This window comes from Quercus suber, unplaced genomic scaffold (assembly GCF_002906115.3).
Source record: "Quercus suber isolate HL8 unplaced genomic scaffold, Cork oak 2.0 scaffold_663, whole genome shotgun sequence".
Classification (NCBI taxonomy): Eukaryota; Viridiplantae; Streptophyta; class Magnoliopsida; order Fagales; family Fagaceae; genus Quercus; species Quercus suber.
In genome coordinates, this window is record NW_027070104.1 from 70,730 (window position 1) to 95,000 (window position 24,271).

The 24,271-nt window shown below is 39.0% G+C and overlaps 2 protein-coding genes across 2 annotated transcripts; one reads left to right on the forward strand and one right to left on the reverse strand.

Annotated features, from left to right (window-relative positions):
* Window positions 1-7,235: 7,235 nt before the first annotated feature.
* Window positions 7,236-7,736, reverse strand: LOC136064311 (uncharacterized). Its single transcript, XM_065765902.1, has one exon. The coding sequence runs from the start codon at window positions 7,734-7,736 to the stop codon at window positions 7,236-7,238; it is 501 nt and encodes a 166-aa protein (XP_065621974.1).
* Window positions 7,737-13,773: 6,037 nt separating this feature from the next.
* LOC112028075 (uncharacterized) lies at window positions 13,774-21,388 on the forward strand. The gene is made up of 12 exons (XM_065765903.1): window positions 13,774-13,983; window positions 14,269-14,706; window positions 15,225-15,384; window positions 15,465-15,552; window positions 17,330-17,392; window positions 17,488-17,648; window positions 17,825-17,900; window positions 19,001-19,066; window positions 19,141-19,260; window positions 20,761-20,811; window positions 20,920-20,989; window positions 21,270-21,388. The coding sequence occupies exons 2-12, from the start codon at window positions 14,277-14,279 to the stop codon at window positions 21,386-21,388; spliced, it is 1,404 nt and encodes a 467-aa protein (XP_065621975.1). The 5' UTR covers window positions 13,774-13,983; window positions 14,269-14,276.
* The last annotated feature ends 2,883 nt before the right edge of the window (window positions 21,389-24,271 follow it).

Genomic DNA, 24,271 nt, shown 5'->3' on the forward strand with positions numbered 1-24,271 from the left:
ATATATCTCCTCGGCTCAGCCTCACTAACTTCACCGCGCTCAACTATTTGCTGCTGTCCGAGATCTTCGTAAGCGAGGACAGACAACTTCGATCGGCTCCCCTCATACTAGGGTACAAAGCGAGGTGAAAAGACCTCCAACCGGTCGGCAATGCGATAGTCCAGGGAGACGAACGTCTTAACCGTATCGACATTTCGTTCAAGGGCTTTTTGGCACCGCACGACTTTCCACCAGTACCACATCCAAACCCCCGGGCTATACCCCATCTCGTCTAGCCACTACAGTAAGTTCCCCTCGGACCAGAGGTTGAGGGTGAAAAGGTTGGCTCCTCCACTTCCTCGCTAGAAGAACAAATAGACAAGTTCCACTTTGGAGGGGAGGCTTCAGGGGCAAATCAAGTAGTAGAGGTCTCGGACGCCGAGGAGGGAGGTGATAGGCATTTCAGTGTCCACCCGTTTTGATAACTGCCCTCCCCGACGACTCTTCGGACGAAGACATGGCAGATTTGAAACTCTTGATGAAGAATAGAGACAAAAAGGCCAAGCAGAAAGGTGCTGCGACCTCCCAACCAGCAGAGATCCTACCTCCAGTGCCTTCCACGGCTCCTGGAGTCGGCTTGAAAACCATGTCAAACCTTCAGAAGAAGAGGCCCCATGAGCCCGAAGAGAGGGAGGTGGGGGTGCCACCCAAGGTAAGTAAGCAGCAAAGGACAGCGAGGGACCGAGGCAAGAAGGCCTCTTCCACTGAAAGCCGTGACGAAAACGTTGCGGCCGAGGTCCGCCGAGGAGTAGAACCTCGGATATGGTCCCCAAGGCTTGAGCTGGATGGTGCTCCCATTCTTTGGGATACGTCCCTCAGGAACTATGATGGGGGAAGGGCAGGATACGTTGCTGAAGCCCTACAGCAGCCACTCCTCCTCCCTCACGATATGGAGTCCTTCAGGCGTTTCAGCCAGCAGGAGCTTTTCTTATCCCTTAAGAGGGACATGGCCATGGTAAATGAACTTGCTCTCTTAATTTGGGTTCCATTTTTAACTTGCATTGCTTCTTTTTTTCATCTTGTGCTAAAAATGTGGTCATGCAGATTACTCAGCAGATTTACGTGGCTGAGGAATGGAACAAAAAGTCCCACCTCGAGGCCCAAGTAGCAACCTAGTCCCAATCCGAGGCGGAGAAGGCTCTTGGTCTGCTAAAGGACGACTATGCTCGCACATTCGAGCAGCTTAAGGCCGTGACCCGGGAAAGGGACAACCATAAGGCCGGCCTCCAAACCGCCGAGACCCAGGCCGAGGAGCAGCGTAAAACAATTGCGCGCGTCAGAGATCAACCTGGTGACCGAAAGGGAGCTGGTGAAGGGTCTCAGGGTTGAACTCCAGAAAGCCAGGGAGGGCGCCCAAGCAGCTGAGCAGGCGGTTCAACTGGCCAAGGAGTCAGTTGAAGCTGAGAGGAAAGCGGCATATCAGCTAGGAGTGGACGAGATTGGAAAGCAGCTTATGGAGCAATTTGCTTTGGTTGCTCGCGAGTACTGCGACGTAACCTGGCAAAAGGCACTGGATGTTGCTGAGGTCCCTTCGAACTCTCCCCTAAGGCTACCTGGGAGCATATACTACCATCCAGATATCTGAGAGCTCCCAGAGACTGACTCTCCTCCTGCTCCCTAGCTTTTGGAGGCTACGGAGCAAAGCTTAGTCAGTGTAGCTTCCCCATCTGCCCTTGATGCACCCAGAGAGGCTGGTCTGCCAGTTGAATCAGCCAAAGACAAAGGTCAAGGGTTGGACGAAGAGAAGACTCCTGCTGAGTCCCAAAGCCAAGCCTCAGAAGTTGCTGTTCAGACAGGCCTGGTTGCTGACCTTGTGGTTCCTTCAGCTCAAGAGTAGACATATAGGGCCCCCCTTTTCTTTGTGTTTTTCTTTTTGTAAGAGATTTGTAAGCTATTTTCCTGATTAATGAAGCAGTTTTTCCTTCGCATTCATTTGCTTTGCTGTGTGTAATACGACTCACTATTACTATTAAAGCTCTGTGCCTTAACTTAATTGTGATCCTGATATCATGTTAATAACTCGCATGACTAAGATTGGTGTTAGAAAAGGTGCAGAATGTATGAGAATTATTACTAAACAACGAAAACCACAGGGGTTATAGTAAAAAGCTCCACAAGCCTTTCCGGATGTGTACAAAAGACTAAGAGGCAATATGGGTTAGGGTTAATCTAAACACGTTCAGGAATCTTAATCATGCCTCATCAGAGAGTGACACTTCAATAAGGACCGTTACTTTGGATCTAGATTCAAGCAGTAAGAGAGCTGTGATAGAGTGTTTACTTAAAAGACTTAAGCTTAAACATTTAATGAAATTGTAACAGTGCTAACTAATCCCATATCATCTGGTCCGAGGACTACAGGCATGAATGAATTTAAGTTTGAACACTTAAAAGAATTGTAACATAGTGTTAACTAACCCAAATCATCTGGTCCGAGGACTACAGGCATGAATGGATTTAAGTTTAAACACTTAAAAGAATTGTAACATAGTGTTAACTAACCCAAATCATCTGGTCCGAGGACTACAGGCATGAATGGATTTAAGTTTAAACACTTAAAAGAATCATAACATCGTGTTAACTAACCCAAATCATCTAGTTCGAGGACTACAGGCATGAATGGATTTAAGTTTAAACACTTAAAGGAATCGTAACATGGTGTTAACTAACCCAAATCATCGGGTCCGAGGACTACAGGCATGAATGGATTTAAGTTTAAACACTTAAAGGAATCGTAACATAGTGTTAACTAACCCAACTCATCCGGTCCGAGGACTACAGACATGAATGGATTTAAGTTTAAACACTTAAAGGAATCGTAACATAGTGTTAACTAACCCAAATCATCTGGTCCGAGGACTACAGGCATGAATGGGTTTAAGTTTAAACACTTAAAGGAATCGTAACATAGTGTTAACTAACCCAAATCATCTGGTCTGAGGACTACAGACATGAATGGATTTAAGTTTAAACACTTAAAGGAATCGTAGCATAGTGTTAACTAACCCAAATCATCTGGTCCGAGGACTACAGACATGAATGGATTTAAGTTTAAACACTTAAAGGAATCGTAACATAGTGTTAACTAACCCAAATCATCTGGTCCGAGGACTATAGGCATGAATGGATTTAAGTTTAAACACTTAAAGGAATCATAATAGATTGATATGCTGATTAAAAGAAGAGTTTGATTAATAATAATACACTTTGAGGTTATTTACATTCCATGGGCGTGGTATCACATGATTGTCTAGGTCTTCAAGGAAGTATGCCCCAATGCCAGCTCCTGAAGTAATACGATATGGTCCTTCCCAATTAGGCCCTAATTTTCCCCAAGCTGGGTTCTTTGCAGTGCCAACCACCTTTCTTAGTATGAGATCGCCAGGTTCCAGAGGTCTGAGCCTTACGTTGGCATCGTAGCCCTGTCTAAGCTTTTGTTGGTAATGTGCTAATCGGACCATTGTATTTTCCCTCCTTTCATCGATGAGGTCCAAGCTCTTCTCTAGCAGCTCGTCGTTACCTGTCAGACTAAACGAGCTAGTTCTCAGTGTTGGGAATCCAGTTTCCAAAGGTATGACAGCTTCAGCCCCGTAGGTCATTGAGAAGGGGGTCTCTCCAGTAGACCTGCGTGGAGTGGTTCTGTAAGCCCAAAGCACATGTGGTAATTCTTCTACCCATTTACCCTTCGCGTCATCTAATCTCTTTTTCAAGCCATTCACAATGACCTTGTTGACAGTTTTAGCCTGGCCATTACCCTGGGGATAAGCTGGGGTGGAGTACCTATTTATGATCCCAAGCTCGCTACAATAGCTCCTAAATGCTTTGCTATCAAACTGCAGGCCATTGTCCAAGATGAGAGCACATGGGACTCCAAATCGAGTAACTATACTCTTCCACACGAACTTTTGCACGTCTACGTCTCAGATGTTCGCAAGAGGCTCTGCTTCGACCCACTTGGTGAAGTAATCGGTGCCGACTAGCAGATATTTCTTGTTTCCTGCAGCCTTAGGGAATGGTCCCACGATATCCAAGCCCCATTGGGTGAAAGGCTATGGGCTGGATAGCGGGTTAAGAGTCCCCCCTGGCTGATGAATGTGCGGAGCAAACCGCTAACACTGATCACATTTTTTGGCATAATCCAAGGCTTCCTTTTGCATGTTCGGCCATCAATAACCTTAAGTGATGGCTCGGTGAGCCAAGGATCTTCCTCCAGTGTGGCTTCCACAGAATCCTTCATGTAGTTCCTCTAATAACAGCTCAGCCTTTTTAGGATGCACGCACAACAAATACGGCCCTGAATAGGAACGTTTTTATAGTTTCTAATCCTTGGACAACCAGAACCTGGCTGCCTTCTTCCGAATTTTATCGGCTTCTCCCTTCTCTTCAGGCAGGATATCTTCCTTCAGAAACTTAACCAGCGGGTCCATCCAACTGGGTCCAGCCTTGACCTGATGTACTTGAATTACTCCTTTTCCTGCTTCGGTAGGCTTATGCAGGTCCTCAATGAGGATAACTCTCAGCAAATCTTATGCCGAAGAGGTGGCTAGAGTGGCCAAGGAGTCAGCGTGTGAGATGCCACTCCTAGGAATATGCAGCAAGCTGAAAGACTCGAACCCTAACTGCAGGTGTTTAGCTCGGCTCAGGTATCCCTGCATTCTTTCGTCCTTCACCTCAAACTCTCCCTGGACTTGACCCACAATCAGCCTTGAGTCCGAGAATACTTTTACTGCCTTTCCTCCCATCCTTTGGACCATACTCATCCCCATCAATAGGGCTTCGTATTCCGCCTCATTATTCGTCGCCGAGAAGCCCAACCTTAATGCTTTTTCAATAACGATTCCTTCGGGGGATATCAGCACTAGCCCCACTCCGGAGCCTCTCTGGTTTGCAGCACTATCCACGTACGCCTCCCAAAGGGAAGGCTCTTGTTGAGAAATCATGCCAACCGATTTTTCATCCATGTCCGATGTCGGCTTTACCTCTTTTAGCCGGGGCTCTGTGAACTCGGCTACCAAATCAGCAAGCACCTGGCCCTTGACCGAGGTATATGGCATATGCTTGATGTCAAAAGCCCCTAGGATCGTCCCCCATTTTGCAATTCTCCCAGTGTAGTCTGCACTTCGGAGTATAGCCCTGAGTGGAAGCTGGGTGAGGATGACGACTGTATAGGTTTGGAAATAATGCGGGAGCTTTCGTGTACCGTGCACCACCGCTAAAATAGCCTTTTCCAATGGTAAATAACGGACCTCGGCTTCATGAAGCGACTTACTTACGCAGTAAACGGGTTTCTACACACCGCCCTCTGTTCGGATCAGCACCAAGCTTACGGCATGGGTAGCTACAACGATATATGCGAACAAGACCTCGTCGGGTTCAGGGCTGGACATGATTGGTGGTCGAGCTAGATAATCTTTCAACTGTTAGAAGGCCATAGCACACTTTTCCGTCCACTCGAACCCTTTCCACTTGTTAATCAGGGAAAAGAAGGGCCGACACCTATCCGCTGATCAAGAGATAAATCGATTTAGGGCTGCCGTCATCCCTGTCAGTTTCTAAACCTCCTTGGGATTTCGAGGAGCTTGCAACTCATTGATGGCCTTTATCTGATCAGGGTTGACCTCAATTCCCCTGTGAGTCACCATATATCCTAGAAACTTGCCTGACCCCACACCAAACGAGCACTTAGCAGCATTTAAGCGCAACTTGTACTTCCTGAGAACTTCAAAAGTGCTTTCTAGGTCCTTTACGTGCTCGGACACCACTTTGCTCTTCACCACCATGTCATCTATGTAAATCTCGATATTCCTTCCTAGCTGTGGTTCAAACATTCTCATCATCATCCTCTGGTAGGTAGAACCCGCATTTTTTAAACCGAACGGTATCACCTTATAATGGTAGTTACCTGTGGGGGTCACAAAAGCGGTCTTCTCCTGGTCTTCCAGGGCTAAGGGTATCTGATGATAGCCTTGGAAAGTGTCCAAGAAGCTCATTCGGGGGTGCCTGACGGTGGCATCTACTAGCCGATCGATTTTAGGCATGGGGAATGGGTCTTTAGGGCATGCCTTGTTTAAGTCGGTGAAGTCCACACATACTCGCCATTTCCCACTCTTTTTCTTCACCACCACAGTATTTGCCAACCACTCTGGGGAGAAGACCTCTTTAATAGCCTCAGCTTGTTTGAGCTTTGCCACTTCTTCTCTGACTGCCTCAGCGTGTTCCTTAGACGGACGCCGAGGAGGCTGCTTCTCAGGGGTGATCATGGGGTTTACTCTCAAATGGTGGCATATAAATTGAGGATCCACCCCAGGGGCTTCATAAGCTTCCCAAATGAATACATCGAGGTTTTCCTTAAGAAGTTGCACTAACTCCTCTTTTTCCTGCAACGACAATTGGGATCCGAGTTGAAAGAATTTCTCGGGATTATCCCTAATGATGACTTTTGTCAAATCTTCGCACCCTGCGCCCTGGTCCAGATCTTCCATGGGCGATGACTGGTGCTTCGATTGCTATAAGCCCCTGGTTGATGACTCGGCTCCTGGCTCGTGTTGAATGGCAGCCACTAAGCATTACCTTGCTACGGATTGATCCCCCTAGATTTCGCAAACTCGGCCTTCGGAAGGATATTTGATTTTTTGATGCAAGGTGGAAGAAACCGCCCCCAGCGCATGAAGCCAAGGTCTGGCTACAATTGCCGTATAGGGTAAAAAAACGTCCACGACTATGAAATCCACCTCCACCACCTCTGAGCCAGTCTGCACAGGCAGTCGTATTTGGCCATTCGGGGTAACAACTCTTCCTTCGAAACTGATCAGTGAAGAATGATATGGTGTTAAGTCACTAAGTTTGAGGTTCAGCCCCCTGTAGAGATCAGGGTACATTATTTCCGCAGCGCTTCCTTGGACAACCATCACCCGTTTCACATCGTACCCCCCAATTCTAAGGGTGACGACCAACGCATCATCATGGGGCTGGACAGTGCCCACCTTGTCGGCGTCCGAGAAGCCTAAAACCAGCTGATCATCAAGCTTGCACCTTTTCGAACCCTGGCTAGATTCCCCTGCAGGTAACCGATCCACAGACAAGACCTTGGATGGCTAGGATCTGGTTCTCCCTGGGGTCGCAAAGATAACGTTGATAGTTCCCAATGGGGGTTTCAGAGGGTCATCCCTCCGGGAGTCCGTGCTCATCAGACCTCCTCAGCCACTGGTGTGATGTAGGAGATGCCGCAATTTTCCCTCGCTGATTAGTTGTTCCAAATGAATCCACAAGTTCCTGCAGTCCTCAGTCGTGTGCCCATGATCCTGGTGGTATTGGCAGTAGAGATTGCGATTACGTCTGTCAGGATTCCCTGCCATCTTGTTCGGCCACTTGAAGAACGGCTCGTTCTTGACCTTTTCTAAAACTTGGTGGACTGGGTCTTTGAATACGGTGTTGACAGTCTGGGGGTTGGCCGTTCCTAACTGCGCAGGAAAATCTCTCCTCGATTTGCTATTGGTGTATCGATCCGACCTGAAATCCCTCCTTTCCAGGGGAATAACCTTCTCCTTGCCTTTCCCTTGTTGTTGGTTTTCTTCAACTCTCTTGTACTTCTCAATGTGGTCCATTAGCTGACGAATGCTAGTAACGGGCTTACCAGACAAGGACGTCCTTAAACCGTGATCGGTAGGGAGGCCGAGTTTAAACGTTTCTAAGGCCATTGCGTCAAAATTGCCCTCCATGTCATTAAACATTTCCCAATATCTATCCGAATACACTTTCAGGGATTCTCCTTCCTGCATGGTCAAAGACAGCAGAGAGGAAAGAGGTCGGGCCACTCTTCGGCGTGTGACAAATCGTGAACCAAAAGCTTAGGTGAGCTCTTTGAAGGAGCTGATGGAATTTGGGCTCAGTCCATCGAACCACCTCATGGCAACTAGCCCAAGACTGGAAGGGAAAACCTTGCACATCAGCGCTTCGTCCCTGGAGTAGACATCCATCCTTTGGTTAAAATGACTCACGTGTTCCACGGGGTCTGTTTTGCTGTTGTAGATGGTGAACGTTGGTTGGTTAAAGTGCCGAGGAAGTCTGGCCTCTTCGATCCTGCTCGTGAAGGGTGACCTGGAAATCTGGTTTAGAGCCTTGCTCATGGCGTCGCTTCCGACATCTCCACGTGATGGACTTCTGCGTTGCCCCTTGTGAGGAGATTCCTATTCATAGGTATAGGACTCGCTGGCTGGTGTCCTGGATTTGGGTTGATAGGTGATGTCCAGCTCATCATCAGGGTCCTCATCAGAGTACGAGGAAGCCCGTTTCCTCTTTGCATGGCGTAACTCCCTTTTTAGCTAGTCAACCTCCCGCTGCAAATCTCGGTTCTTCTCTGTATGTGACACGTGGCTTCCGCCATGTGACTGGCCCTGACCAGGGGGTATGGTGTGCACGCTGCCCTCGCGGTCTTGTCTCTGCTCCAGGTTAAGGAAAGGGTCCTCGTGCTGGGATGCCCTAGACTCCGCTTCTTGTGCACCGCGTTCAGCCATCACCTACTGTTGTCTCCACCCCTGCGCAAGCTCTTCCCACAGACGGCGCCAATTGTAGGGTCTATTTTTGTAGCCCAAGCCCAAAGGATGTGGGTTAAAGGCCCAACGAACCCAGAACAATGAATTTGTAGAGAGTGGGCAAAAGAGCTAGGATGGTTATGAAGCACAGAACAGTTGGCTAGGTTACATGCAGTGATGATAACATGAACTAAAGTTTGAACAACTCCATGAATGAATGTCCGAAGAGGTGTTTTATTGAGTGAACAGTGATTACAACATTCAGAGCTACAGTAAAACTTTTCTCTCTCTTTCTCTTTCTCTTTTCCGGTCCCCATTATCAGGGGCCCTTCTTCTTTATATAACATTCCTTCCTATCATCTCCATCGTCCACCTATTCTCCATCCGCGCATCTACTCAAGTGCATGTCACGTCATGTGTCTACTTTAGTTCTTTGTGAGTGGCGGTAGCTGAGGTTGCACTGTTCAGGGGTCTTCTCCACATAAATGCGGCCAGAAAAGCTGTTGTAGAGCATTAAATGCGATGGTAGCAGCTTTTCCTTTAGATATTTTATAGTTCTGATCATCTCCGGATCCACCCAGGATCTATCATTACCGTTGGGATTGTTAGGAAGATTAGTCGGACCCTCCACACGTTCATTTGATCAAGGCTCTTCGTAGCCGAGGAGCAAGACGTCTTCGGACCAGTGGTGACCTCTTCGGACGACACTCCCCCTCTGCTTCTGGGTTTCCTGCTTTAGATGGGCCGCCTCAACCACCTATTGATCCTCGGAAAAACAATAGTACTTAACAAGGGGTTCCGAGCCCATTAAGCAGCTTTGGGCTTTTTTTCCCCACACTAATTTTATAAATTGGTGTATCATCTTGTTTATCATTATAACCATTCGTGGCCTCCTTTATTGTTTTTGATAGCTTACCAATAAAATAAACTGTCGTTACCAACTTGCCATTATAATTTGCTTTCTGGGATATTCTAGTTGATGTTTCTAATATTGGGCTTAAGTAATTTGGGACTTATTGTTGCACAGCTTATTGGACAAGCAGCTGATTTGCTCGATTGTCCTTTCTCATTCAATAATTTGGTCTAGCCCTCTTTTTTTTTGTAAAGTGAAGATGCGGGGATCGAACCCAGAAGTATACCCGATGGGTGCTAAGACACCAAAAGTTATCAAAACTTGTTAAAAATGGTTCACTAACAAATATCCTAAGGATATCTGTTAACAGAACCCATAATAATAATGATGATTTTTTTAATAATTTATAATTTTAGTTATTTACATTGTTTTTAATAATATATAATGTTTTTGTTTATTTCATCGTTTAATATATATATAATATATATCTCAAGAATACACGCAAATCCAAAAAAAAAAAAAAGTCACAAAATATATTATTTTACAAATAAGAAACACCATCATAAAAATTTAGAGAGTTAAGAAAACTTACTATGCTTGAGCTACAAAGTGAAGGATTCTAACAGGGGTGGCTATACAAATAGATAGAAGTTACGGTGACTTGCCAACAAAAAATTATATTTGCAAAAAAAAAAAAATTATAAAAATTATTTTATAATTAACCTATTTTGACCATCATCTCTCTCTCTCTCTCTCTCTCTCTCTCCCAGTAATTTTATATTTCTAAATTAGTATGCCAACTCACACATGAGCTCACCACGGTCTCTAATTTAATTTTTTGATATGCTAATTTAGATATGTTGTGAAATTGTAGTGACATTTTGTTGTCTCCCTAGCATTACACAAAATAAGTAAATAACCTTGCCCACCAAACATAATCCTTAACCCTTAAACAAAAAATTAAAAGTCCAAATAATAACAATAAAAATTGGGCCAAAAAATAGCAAACATAACCTAAACAATAACTAAATCAAGCTAAATAACAACAAATGAACAAAATATTCAACAAAAATATCATTAAAAACAAAAATAAGAACCCCCTAATAATTGAGATTCATAAATTGTTTAACCCATTCTATAAAAAATAATTTTTAATTTCATTTTTCCTAAAAAAATGGTACCAAAAGAGATATCGTGGCCATGAGTTTTCATCGGTGGCGTCGACAACTCTGCTCTCTTTGGTTTTGCAACTATAATAATATTGCACTTCTTAACGGCTCAGTTCTAGTCTTAGCATGTATCACTCATTACTCTTCCCCCCCCCCCCCCTTCTCTTCTTCTCTCTCTATTTTCGTTTTGTTTATTATTATTTCAGACTCTCTCTCACTTTATTAATTTCATTTCATATTTTTAATTCTCACCAATCCTTTTTACCTTTAAATTTTGTTAGTAGAAGCAAATTGTAAAACTTTTTATATTTGCATTTTATTTTACATTAATATATTGACGTTTTCTTATTATTATATTTTGTATAATTTAATTTTTTTTTAACAATAGAAAAAAAAAAAAAAATCTTAGAGAGACACTAGATTCAAAGAACTGTGAAGTTTTTGTCACTCATTCTTTACTTTAATTCCATGTTGAAAATGTTTTTTTTCACTCTTATTTTTCAACACTTATTTTGGCATTTTGTATACTAAATTACTCCTTAATTCAGTAAAAATAATATCGAATATTTTTTTAATCTTTCTTCATTATTTCAAATAACTTCACGCCTACTAATATGTTTAAACGTTTTTTCTTTTCTTTTATTTTTTTTGTATGGAAGAGAAAATAGCTAATATAGTAATATACTTACCAATAAATAAGCAATAGTTTGCCCTAAAGAACTTCTAATTTGAAAGATTCAAATACATTAAAAAAAAGGAGCGTAAAACCGAAAAGAAAAACCAGACTTCTGTCCAATCCGGTTGCTTTATCTTAGAGTAATTGCATCAGCTCATGCAAAATACAAAAAGTAGTAAATTTTACACATTTTGAACAAAAAAAAAAAAAAACTCATATTAGTGGGTGTAAAATTGTGCATAAATGCACAAGTGCTACAATAACCGTGCATATATGCATGATTACTGTAGCTCGTGCATTTAATATTTTAGTATTTTTTGGTAGTGTTGGGTTTGTAAGAGAAAAGGGTAGTGAGTGAGGAAATAATAAAAACTGTAAAAGAATAAATATGTTATTGAATAGATGTATAGAATAGATAGACTGATGTGGGTGTTTTGTAAAAATGAGTGTGTAAAATTAAAAAAAAAAGTAATTTTTTTGTGTGCGAAATAGACGTAAAGTTTGCAAGAGCTGATGTGGTTACTCTTGTTTTTGGGTCCAGGTCTAATACTTTTAGTACATTGGACCATTGGATGGTGGTTCAGTCAAATAGTAACACATGTCACTATCTTAATGGGTCTAGGACACTGGACCTAAACCGCCCTCATTATTTTTTAAGAGAAGCTTTTACAGAAGGACTGAACTAGAAGGACCAAGCGTTTGTTTGAATACCGCTTATTTGCTGAAAATTAAAAATTTATTGTTGAAAATACTGTAACAAAATAATTTTTAAATATAAATATTACTATTTTTAAATATAAATATTGCAGTGTGAGACCCAACAAAATATATGGGGCCCGTTTGGTTTGTGTTTTTAAACAACATTTTTTAGTTTTTAAACAGCATTTTACGCATTTTAATACACTTTTTCACCCACACATATTTCAAAAAACTACAAACAACAATTTTCAAACTACTCTACCAAACAACCCCATAATCTTCGTCTAAAGGAGTTGGCTGATAAGTGTACAGTACCTACCTTTTAAATGCCAAACACAGACGTGGCTTTCCAAACAGTCACTAATTCAAGCGTTCGAAGTTCATCGTTCAGACTTTAGAGTGTTGACTAAGTAGCTCTTTGAGTATTTCAATGATTAAATCGTTCGGTAAACATTGTGATCTTCATTACATCAAAATCAAATAGAGATAATTTGTTTATTTCCAAATCTCACTCTCTCCCTCCGTCTGTGACTCTCTCTCTCAGATCAACACGGCGGAGGTTTCCAAGAACTTCGATTCCGTCAAGTTTGGTCTGATTCGCATCAGCCGAGTGGTTTCTCTCTTAGAGCTCCGACTTGTTGAGGTAGTTGTTGTAAATTGTAGATTAGCAAAAATTGAAAAGTGGGACTTTTTGACCAAATTTGACTATAGGAGTTGATTTAAATACTATAAGAAGAATTCGATGTTTATAGGAGTTCATTTCACTGCTAGTTTACTTTTACCGTGTTGCACTTGCACCTTTTCATTTATTTGAATAAAAATCAAATTCATCTTAAAAAGGAAAAAGAAGAAAAATTCAAAAAAATTTGGCATAGTTGGGTAGAGTGGTTTTGTTTCTTAATTGAATTTCCAAATATATTGGATACAGAACAATTTATGGCAGCAGCAGTGGTTGGAGGGACTGCTCTTGGGGCAGCACTTGGAGCGAGCTTTGCGGATTTACATGACACAGTTAGAGATGTGTTGTACAAAGCCAAGAACTTCGAACCCATTCTTAAAAAAAAAAAAAAAAAACTCATATCAGTGAGTGTAAAATTGTGCATAAATGCACAAGTGCTACAATAACCTGTACCCTTTATATGCACGGTTACTGTAGCTCGTGCATTTAATATTTTAGTATTTTTTGGTAGTGTTGGGTTTGTAAGAGAAAAGGATAGTGAGTGAAGAAATAATAAAAACGGTAAAAGAATAAATATGTTATTGAATAGATGTATAAAATAGATAGACTGATGTGAGTGTTTTGTAAAAATGATTGTGTAAAATTAAAAAAAAAATTAGTTTTTTTGTGTGCAAAATAGACGCAAAGTTTGCAAGAGCTGATGTGGTTACTCTTGTTTTTGGGTCCAGGTCTAATACTTTTAGTACATTGGACCATTGGATGGTGGTTCAGTCAAATAGTAACATATGTCACTATCTTAATGGGTCTAAGACAACCGCCCTTATTATTTTTTAAGAGAAGCTTTTACAGAAGGGCTGAACTAGAAGGACTAAACGTCTGTTTGAATACCGCCTATTTGCTGAAAATTAAAAATTTATTACTGAAAGTACTGTAACAAAATAATTTTTAAATATTGCAGTGTGAGACCCAACAAAATATATAATCTTCGTCTAAAGGAGTTGGCTGATAAGTGTACAGTACCTACCTTTTAAATGCCAAGCACAGACGTGGCTTTCCAAACAGTCACTAATTCAAGCGTTCAAAGTTCATCGTTCAGACTTTAGAGTGTTGACTAAGTAGCTCTTTGAGTATTTCAATTCGGTAAACATTGTAATCTTCATTACATCAAAATCAAATAGAGATAATTTGTTTATTTCCAAATCTCACTCTCTCCCTCCTTCTGTGACTCTCTCTCTCAGATCAACACGGCGGAGGTTTCCAAGAACTTCGATTCCGTCAAGTTTGGTCTGATTCACATCAGCCGAGTGGTTTCTCTCTTAGAGCTCCGACTTGTTGAGGTAGTTGTTGTAAATTGTAGATTAGCAAAAATTGAAAAGTGGGACTTTTTGACCAAATTTGACTATAGGAGTTGATTTAAATACTATAAGAAGAATTCGATGTCTATAGGAGTTCATTTCACTGCTAGTTTACTTTTACCGTGTTGCACTTGCACCTTTTCATTTATTTGAATAAAAATCAAATTCATCTTAAAAAGGAAAAAGAAGAAAAATTCAAAAAAATTTGGCATAGTTGGGTAGAGTGGTTTTGTTTCTTAATTGAATTTCCAAATATATTGGATACAGAACAATTTATGGCAGCAGCAGTGGTTGGAGGGACTGCTCTTGGGGCAGCACTTGGAGCGAGCTTTGCGGATTTACATGACACAGTTAGAGATGTGTTGTACAAAGCCAAGAACTTCGAACCCATTCTTACGCGCCTCAAATCCACGTTAGATCGTTTGGCGCCTATAATGAAATATGCAAAACAATTTGATTTCCCAGAAGGGGAAGAAACATGGGGCTTGATCGAACAAATGAAAATGGGTGAGAACCTGGTTCGCAATTTCTTGAAAATACGGTGGTGGAAATTGTATCTCAAATTCTTATACCGTCGCAGACTTGAAAAGTTGGACAACAGTATCGTCAGGTTCTGCAGTCTGGTTGATTCGCAAATGGTGCCGACTATAGGGGCGCAAATGTGGGAGACGGTGCAAACGTATTTTCCTGATTTCAAATTGAAAGGTACTTCCATCTCTTTCTTCTTTTGTGTGAGTAATTTTACTTCATAATTGGCGAGTCTTTTTAGGAAGTACTGTTTGCATATTATTGAAGTTATTTAAGGTGCTAGTGGATCCTTTTCATAATAAAAGTAAACCGTTGCAAGGGGCTCAATACGTTTTAAATGAGATGATTCGTAATATTTAAATATAAAATAAATAATATTTATTTATCTTTCTATATTTTAATTTTTTATCTTTTGTTTAAAAATTATTTTCTTGCTTTTTGAGACGTAAGATTATTAATTAAATTTTTGTATTTAAGTTTTATTAAAATCTCTTCGATCTACAATTGATAATAGTTAATGCACTTAATTAACACACTCATAACAATTTTCTTTTGGTAAAATAATTAAGGGGTTTGAATTGAGTTGAATTTCAATTCCTCAATAGACGTGGGAGAAGGAATGGAAAATCCACATATCTTTTTATTTAAAATGAAAATAAATTGTCATTCTAATTAATCTCTTGAAATCTCAACAGTGCAAAGTATTTGTCCTGGAGCAGCCACACCTTCACCGTTTGCTCCCACTCCCCAACCTATTGTTGAATTATTGGTGTCATTAGGTATAGATAGCCAATGGCAAAAAGAAAAACTTATTGGGCGCGGTTCATTTGGAAGTGTTTACTTGGCCACCAAATGGTATATATGTTTGATGTCCTTCTTGTGCTAGTTTCTTCACCTGCATCAATGTCTTTAGTATAGTTACACTTTTCTTACAGGAATACTCGAGTTCCATGTGCAATAAAGGAAGTTAGAATATTTCCTGATGACGAAAGATCTGCACTCTCTATAAAGCAGTTATGGCAGGCCAGTCTCCAGAATTTTTGCACTACTAGTTTCACTCTATAATTATATATATTGTTATCAAACGTATCAAGCTTTTGTCTTGGTTTATTGAAGGAAATCTTATAGTAAGGATTAAAGTTCAAGGTCTGAATTTTCTTGATTTGTAAATGTGGTTATTTTCTGCTACCAGCATGGGTTAATAGCTGCAGCAAAGTGTTTACTTTTGTTCATATCTTAGGGAATTCTTTGCAAACATATCTTGGGGAGATTTTTTTTGCTCATTATATGTGTGAAAAAAAAAGGTTTACCTTGCATCCCATATCTTGGACCTTCTAATAGGGAAACCATTAGCACATCCATTTCCTCAATAGCACAAAGCTGTCAGTGGGTAAACTATGCCAGACATGCATGCAATGAATAGTTGGAACCTGAACATGTGAACATTGGTTATGGTTGACCTAGTAGGCGCAAGTATGCTTAGGCTAATTATTGCATAGGCATATTAATGGACCACACATTTTACTTCTTGTTTTATAGTTATATATTTAATTTTACTGGTAATGGTGTATGTCTGTGTTTGTTAACTTTCCATCCTTAGGAACTCTCCCTATAAGACTATATAGGGTCTGTTTAGATAGTACTTATTGTTGCTGAAAGTTGCTAAAAATTGATTGTTGCTGAAAACACTGTAACAAAATAATTTTTAAATATATGAATAGTACCGTAGGACCCACTTTTAATATTTTTAATGTGTAAACAGTGCATGAACAGTACGTGAACAGTACATGCACAATATATGCACAGTAAACTTTGTCCCCCAAAGTCAAAAAAGCCGGCCAAAAAAAAGAAGAAAACGCAACAAGTGAAACGCGCCGTGACTAACCACTGTATCCAAACCCATACTATAACAAAAATCAATGGTCGTCCATTTTCACTAAGAAGTTGTTTGTTCTTGTTATGATATGGGGCTTGTGGAAGGGCATTACACAAACCAAAAATAAAAAATAAAAAAATAAAAAAATAAAAAACCCAAACAAGACAACAATATTTTGATGTGGTTCAACCAACTCTAAGCCTTAAAAATACCTATTATTTTTTATTTTTTCCTAGGCCCGGGGGCCCAGGTCCCTTTGGGGACCCAAGAGCCCCCTCCTAGGTCCGTCCCTACACCTCAGTGAAGTTTGCATTACACTAACCTTAAAAAAGCTTCATAGCTCTTAAGTCTAAAAATAATCTCCTTTAACATAATGCATTACAATTCTTTATTTAGAAGACTCAAAATAGGATTTCTTCAAACCCTAATAAGACATGAACTTAGACTCCTTAGGCTTTTACTACCAAGCCCAACTAAATAACCAAACTTAAATAAAACCCAAAAGAGGACTTAATGGACTGTCTTCCCATTGCCTCTTGTATCACCTCTAGAGTGGCATTATGGTAAGGGAAAATTTTATCTCTTGAAAGTAATTATCCAGAATGATTCTAACTTATGTAATTCATTAGAAGGTAAAAGTATCTTAGTTGGTCGATGTTTGGCCAGTGATTTTTTTAATGTAGTTTGGTTTGATCTTTGTTCTGTGTGTGTGAGGAGTATGTAACTATGTATGACATGCGTTCTTAGATGTTGAGCTATAGAATTTACATAAATAAATAAATATTTATTATTATTATTATTATTATTATTGTTTTGGTAAATTGTCATTATAATTCTCATGGTTCTTTCTGTTTGTAAATTGTCTTTATAATTATTTATTTGGATTTCTTGCCTCATGCCTCTATTACTCCTTATTGGTTTCAGGAAATCAAACTTCTCAGCGAGCTGAAGCATCCAAATATTGTACAATATTATGACAGCGAAATAGTGAGTATTCTCCCAGTTTGCATGTTTAGCCATTCTCAACATTGTTTACTGTAGTATCCTTGCAGCAATGTGTGAAATTAATGTTATGCATGTAGGTTGATAGCTGGCTTCGTATATATCTGGAGTATGTTCCTGGAGGTTCAATCAAAAAATATATTAAGGATAATGGAGCCATACCAGAATCTGATATTCGCCGATTTACTACCCATATTCTCTCTGGGTTGGATTACTTGCATAGCAAAAATATAGTTCACAGGTGCAATTCACGTTTGATTTGATTTGTTGAAACAATCTACTTAGTGTTGCAAATTAGAATTTAACTCTTATTATAAGCACGTGAAATTTCTATGCATCTCTTTAGCATGGAAGTAGTCTTGGGGATAATTTGTTTAACATGACGTTTGGATTTATTTATTTTTCATGTGTCGATAGGGACATCAAAGGGGCTAATTTGCTCATTGATTCATCTGGAGTTGTCAGGCTTGCTGATTTTGGGACGGCTAAATGTGTGAGTTCGTTTTCTTCTTCTTTATTACTGTATCATCTTGTGCTTAGATTTTTATCTTGCATAATGATTTCTCTTTTGATGTAGTTGTTCTTCCTTATACATTTAGTAGATGGTATTTTTTTTCATATTCTTCTTCTTCCTGTACTTAGATTCACCTTAACAGTCCCTCATCATCTTGAACTTTTGGTAAGAAAATATCTTTCGACTTCACCTACTTTTTTTTTCCTCATTACGGAAGGTTCTCAATATTTGTGGACGAATTTATTTTTAAAGAAGATAAATTGACATTTGTATCAATGTTTTAAATTCCGTTCCATTCCGGTCCTTAATTTGGTGCACATAACCCCTTGTTCTGTTTTGGTCTAAATTCCGGGTTGTTCCGGACTATTTCTGTGTACCAAACGAATTTTGGTTATTCCAGCATATTTTAAACTTTGAAGCCCAAAAGTCATCATTTGACTCTTTTTATTCCCATATCATATTTATTTATTTATTTATTTTGGTTAATTAGATATAATGAAATATGAAGTTGTAAATATATAAATTATGTACATGTGTGTGTATATATCCGGTGCATAATCTTGAAATGGTGCACCGAAACACACCAGTACCGGAATATTCCATTCCAATTGTTAATCCGCAATAGAATTCAAAACTTTGATTTTTATGCTCAAATGTTCAATTGTGATCAAATCTATAAATGTGACAACAGCATGGCCCTTGTTATAAGAAAGCAGAATATATAGCGTAGTGTAATCCTTGGTATAAATAATGCTCTTGTAAAATATTACAATCAGTAATATTGCTTTTCTCTCTATGTTTTATTCATTCCATACTTCAAGCATTTAAAAGAAAATTACCCCCTGGTTGAGAATAATTCAAAGAAATATGAGTGACTACCTACCTAATTTGATAAGTTGATGTAAATCATGTTCATTATTAAAACCATTCATGTTCTCTTTTATTGTTGTTGCCAACTTATCAATAAAATAAAATGAAAGAATTGTTGTTGCCAACTTTCCTTTATAATTTGCTTTCTGGGATTCTAGATGATGTGTCTAATATTGGGCTTAAGAAATTTGGGACTTATTATTGCACAGCTTGCTCTACACGCAGACCCAACTAAGCTTTATTTCATTGGAACTGCACACTGGACGGCTCCAGAGGTATTTTCTTGCTGCTACATCAATTTGTCATAGGCCTGTATCTTCCCCTACTGAGTTCATTGTCTTTTATGCAGCTCGTGCAAGGTTTGGAGCCTTCCAACCCTTATGCTATTCTTGCTGTAGATATTTGGAGTGTAGGTTGTACTGTTCTTGAAATGTTAACTGGAAGACTTCCCTGGGGTGATCTTGAACCGGTAGGCACCTAATGTTCCTTTATGTGCTTTGTTAATCGGGAAACTTTTACCCTGCAGTATTATATTACAATAATTGATGTTTCTTTGCATATATCTCATTAAATTTTGATTAAAAAAAATATTGCAATAAGACCTTATCATATTCAGATCTTGAAGGTTTATATGGTTGGATTGTTGCTTTGCATTAGCTATTTTGGTTCATGTCTATCCCTTCTAATCTAAGTTAGTGACAACTGAAAAAGGCTAAGATCAAGCTACATTTGTGATGCGGGAGCTTAACACAATTATTTTGGAATTGATTATTTTAGATTATCTTTATCTCGTGAGAGATTGGATTTCTTATGTAGTAATTGGATTAGTTTAGACTTTCATTTTATTCTGAGTTCAGATTGGGATTGGTGTTTTAGATTATTACCAGTTGAGAGTTTTATGGACATTCTCTTTTCGTCCTGGAGGCTGGAAGGCTCCGATGGTGTTTTTTAAGTATACTTTTTGAGGAATAAAATTTTAGGTTGGAGATTTTTCCAAATTGTTGGGTGTTGATTTCCAAGTTTTCTAGCTTAATGCTGATTTTAAGCAAATCCTAAGTGCTAAGTCTTAGGGATATACTTTAATTTTACTATTGATATTGTCCTGCAACAACTTGGTATCAGAGTACAAACAGGCCAACCAAATCCAAAAAAATAAACCTCGCCGGCATATCATATTTCAAACTTTCAAGCCCAAGTGCCACACTGAAATTCTACAAAATCCCAATGTTAGAATTCAAGCATATACACCTTCAACAATGGTGGAACTCAAGGAAACCAGAGAAAGAGAGAATTGTATGTGAATGATTCTGTGTATTATAAATATAGGACCTCTGTTTCTTATATACAGTAAGAATAGGTGGGAAAACTTAACAAATGATTAACAAACAAACTAACTAATCAATCTACCAATACAAAGCTAACACGTGTCCACTACTTGCTAACTAATTACATCAATATTAAACGACTTGTTGCTCTAGAACTACTTATACAATACGACTTGTAGCATCTTTGCTTCTTCCTTTCTATCTGCTACAACTGCAAGCTGCTTTGTAGCCTTGAGCTTCATCCTTTAACACTCCCCCTCAAGATTAACTGTACATGTTAATTAAGTTCATCTTGGATAAAAGATACAAGAACTGTCTTTGAGCTAGAGGCTTTGTGAATAGGTCTGCCAATTGATGCCGTGTAGGAACATGAAAGGTCTTGATCACTCCATCTTGGATCTTCTCCCTAATGAAGTGACAATCAACTTCAATGTGTTTGGTCCTCTCATGATATACTGGATTGGCAGCAATATAAAGAGCTGCTTTGCTATCAACAGTAAAGTGCAACAGGTTGCTTGTGGTGAACACCAAAAGTATCAAACAATGTAATTAACCGGACTATCTCACTAGTGATAGTACCCATAGCCCTGTACTCAGATTCAGCAAAAGACCTGGAAACCACTTGCTACTTTTTACACTTCCAGGACATCAAGGTCTCATCTAAAAAGATACAAAAGCCAGAGATAGACCTTCTGGTATCCACACATGCTGCCCAATCAGCATCACAGTAACATTTCATGGCGAAAACACTATTTTGGTCATTACATTTTGGTAGCAGTCAATTTGGTCCCTGTTATTTTCAGCCTAGAGTCAATTTGGTCCTTACCGTTAACTCACTAATAGAAAATGCTTACATGGCTAACGGATTACACAGTTAGCACACTTTATGCCGACGTGGCTACGAAAATAATAATAAAATATTTTAATTGTTATTTTAAAAACCACATCTACATAATAAAATCCACGTCAAAACATTGAAAAAATAGAATGATTTTTAAAAGAAAAAATAAAATGAATTTAACAAAATGAAACATTGGAGAATTAGGAGTGATTTTTTTATGATTTATTCCTAGAACTATTTAGAAATCAGTTTGGCGAAGTATAATTTACTTTAGAATTTGTAACTTTGTCATCAATGTTTGACATAATGTAGGAAACATAGGAAGTGATCGGTTTGGCGATGATGATCCTAAAGAGATTGATGTCATTTTCAAGAACAACCTTAATAGCTCAATCTCATCAGGCACTACTAGAGAAGCAGCTCAACGTTGATCTTTTCTTTTTCTTTTTTTCTTTTTTCTGGGATACTATTTGTTTATGTAACTATAATGTAGATCTTTCTTTCTTGTGTTTTGAGTTTGTGAGATATAAAAATTTGCAGATTTGAGGAAAAAAAATTTGGTTTGACAATGGTGGCTAGGGTACTGGTTTAGATTTTGTGTTCTCTCATTAGTTTTGAATCTTGGTTTTTGTGAAAGGTGTTAAGGGATTTTGAGATTTTTTTTTGGTTAAGGGATTTAGTCTAGGTTTGGTTAAAGTCCTTAACAAACATATTATGGGTTTGGATTATTCTGGATTAAACTCCTCAAAGAATATTTTGGTTGCTGTATTTGGCTACTAAGAAATTGCAAGAAAAACTGGATTAAACTCCTAATGTGGCTTTTAAAAATACCAATTAAAATATTACATTATTATTTTAGTAGCCACATAAGCATGAAGTGTGTCAACTGTACAATTCGTTAGCCACATAAACATTTTCCGTTAGTGAGTTAACAGTAGGGACCAAATTGATTTCAAGTTGAAAATAACAGGGACCAAATTGACTGCTACCAAAATGTAAAAACCAAAGTGATTGTGACCCCAAAATGTAAGGACCAAAATGGTGTTTTCGCCACATTTCAATTGCAATTTTGAATCTGCAGATAGAAAGAGACCTTGTCCTGGTGTCTTTTTCAAGTATTTAAGTATCTTGTAGGCAGCTTGTAGATGTGGCAACTTGGGAACACTCATGAATTGACTCAGCTTGTGAACTGAATAGCTAATGTCTGGTCTTGTCAAAGTCAGATATAGTAATTTCCCAATTAATCTTCTATACAATGAAGGATCAGGAACATCACCTCCAACTCCACTGCTCAATTTGGCAGATTAATCCATAGGAACATTTGAAGGCTTGCAAGCTAATAAATCTGTATCTGACAAGAGCTCAAGAGTAAATTTTCTCTGACATAAGGACTGACCCTTAGTTGTTCTGGCAACTTCAAGAACTAAGAAATACTTGAGAGTTCCTAAGTATTTAAGTTTAAACTTGTTATCCAGAAAATGTTGGAAGACATTGACAGCATCCACATCATTATTATTTTTCATCAAAATATCATCAACATAGACCAAGAGGATGATGATAGAGCCCTTTTGAATTCTGGTAAACACTGAATAGTTAGATTTGGATTGAACAAAGCCATGGTTGATGATGGTGGAAGAAAGCTTAGCAAACCACTATCTACTAGCTTGTTTAAGACCATACAAAGATTTTGTGGGCTTTCATACCTCCCTTTTGCTGCCAAAACCAGGAGGTGGAACCATGTAAACCTCATCAAGTAAATTTCCATGTAAGAAAGTATTGTTGACATCTAATTGAGATAGATGCCAACTCTAAACAACAACTAAAGCAAGCAAAGTTCTGACAGTAATAAACTTCACAACAAGAGAGAATGTTTCATAAAAATCAATGCCTTCAGTCTGTGTGTACCCTTTAGCCACTAAGCTAGCTTTATACCTCTCAACAGACCCATATGCCTTAAGCTTAATTTTATAGACCCATTTACAACCAATTGGAACCTTACCAGGTGGCAAGAAAGTCATCACCCAAGTATTATTGGCTCACAAAGATTCTATCTCAGCTTGCATAGCAATTTGCCATCTAGGATCCAAAAGGGCTTGAGCATAGGACTCAAGTTCTTTATGAATGGTCAAAGCGATAGAAAAAGCCTTATGTGGTGTGGACAATTTGTCATAAGAGAGAGTAGAGGATAAAGGATACAAGATACCTAAACTTGAAGCATTGGAGTCAAATGAGGAGAGGAGTGAAGCTGAGGCCAAGATTGAAGTAGAGACAAGATTACAGTGGTAATCCCTAAGATAGGTAGTAGGCTTACAGACCCTAGAGGAATGTCTAAGGGGTATAACATTCTCAACAAGAGGAGGTACAGGTGGAGAAACAGATGGCAGTGAAGCATCAGGAAGGGAAGAATTAGAAGGAACAAGATCGGGAAATTCATCAGGTGGTACAGCAGTATCACAAATGTTAAAGGGTGGAGAAAACTTAGCAAAAACAGTAGGTAAAGGAGTTGGAATAGAATGAAGTGGAGAAGACTGAATGGAAACACAAGGATTAGAAGGAAACATGGAATCAATAACTAGTGGAGGTGGAATAGTGTTTGAAAACCAAGATTTGAAAAGAAAAACAGTTTCTTTGAAAATGACATCTCTAGAAAAGAAACAGGTTCTGGTGGCCAAATCATACAACTTGTAACATTTAATACCACGTGGATAACCAAGAAAGATGCAAACCCTTACTCTAGGATCAAATTTAGATCTATTTCTACTAAAAGTGGAAGCATAACAAAGACAACCAAACACCCTTAGGTGATTATAAGTAGGTGGATGGCCTAACAATTTCTCATAAGGTGTAACATTGTCTAACAAGGGACTTGGAATTCTATTAATGAGATAAAGGCAGTAAGAACACAGTCACCCCAAAATTTTAAAGGCAAATTAGCTTGAAATCTTAAAGCCCTAGCCACATTAAGAAGGTGTTGGTGTTTCTTTTCAACAGTAGAGTTTTGTAGAAGGGTTTCTACACAAGACAGTTGGTGAATAATCCCCTTAGAACTATAAAAAGACTATAAAGCAAACTCAGAACCATTATTGGATCTGATTTCTTTAATTGTAGAATGAAACTAAGTAAACACCATATTGTAAAAAGATTGAATTAAATAAATGCATCAGACTTTTGTGATAACAAAAAGACCCAAGTGCACCTACTATAGTCATCCACAATGGTAAGAAAGTACTTTGAGCCATTTAAAGAAGGAGTAGAGTAAGGACCCCAGATATCAACATGCACTAAATCAAAACAAGAGGAAGAGGTGTGAGTAG

Excerpts from the sequence above, each read along its gene's own strand:
- LOC136064311 (XM_065765902.1), bottom strand. The coding sequence starts at position 7,736 with ATGGCCTTAGAAACGTTTAAACTCGGCCTCCCTACCGATCACGGTTTA.
- LOC112028075 (XM_065765903.1), top strand. The coding sequence starts at position 14,277 with ATGGCAGCAGCAGTGGTTGGAGGGACTGCTCTTGGGGCAGCACTTGGA. Across the intron at positions 17,649-17,824 it reads AGCAAAAATATAGTTCACAG|GGACATCAAAGGGGCTAATT; the intron begins GTGCAATTCACG and ends ATGTGTCGATAG. Across the intron at positions 20,812-20,919 it reads AGCCAGAGATAGACCTTCTG|CCTAGAGTCAATTTGGTCCT; the intron begins GTATCCACACAT and ends TGTTATTTTCAG.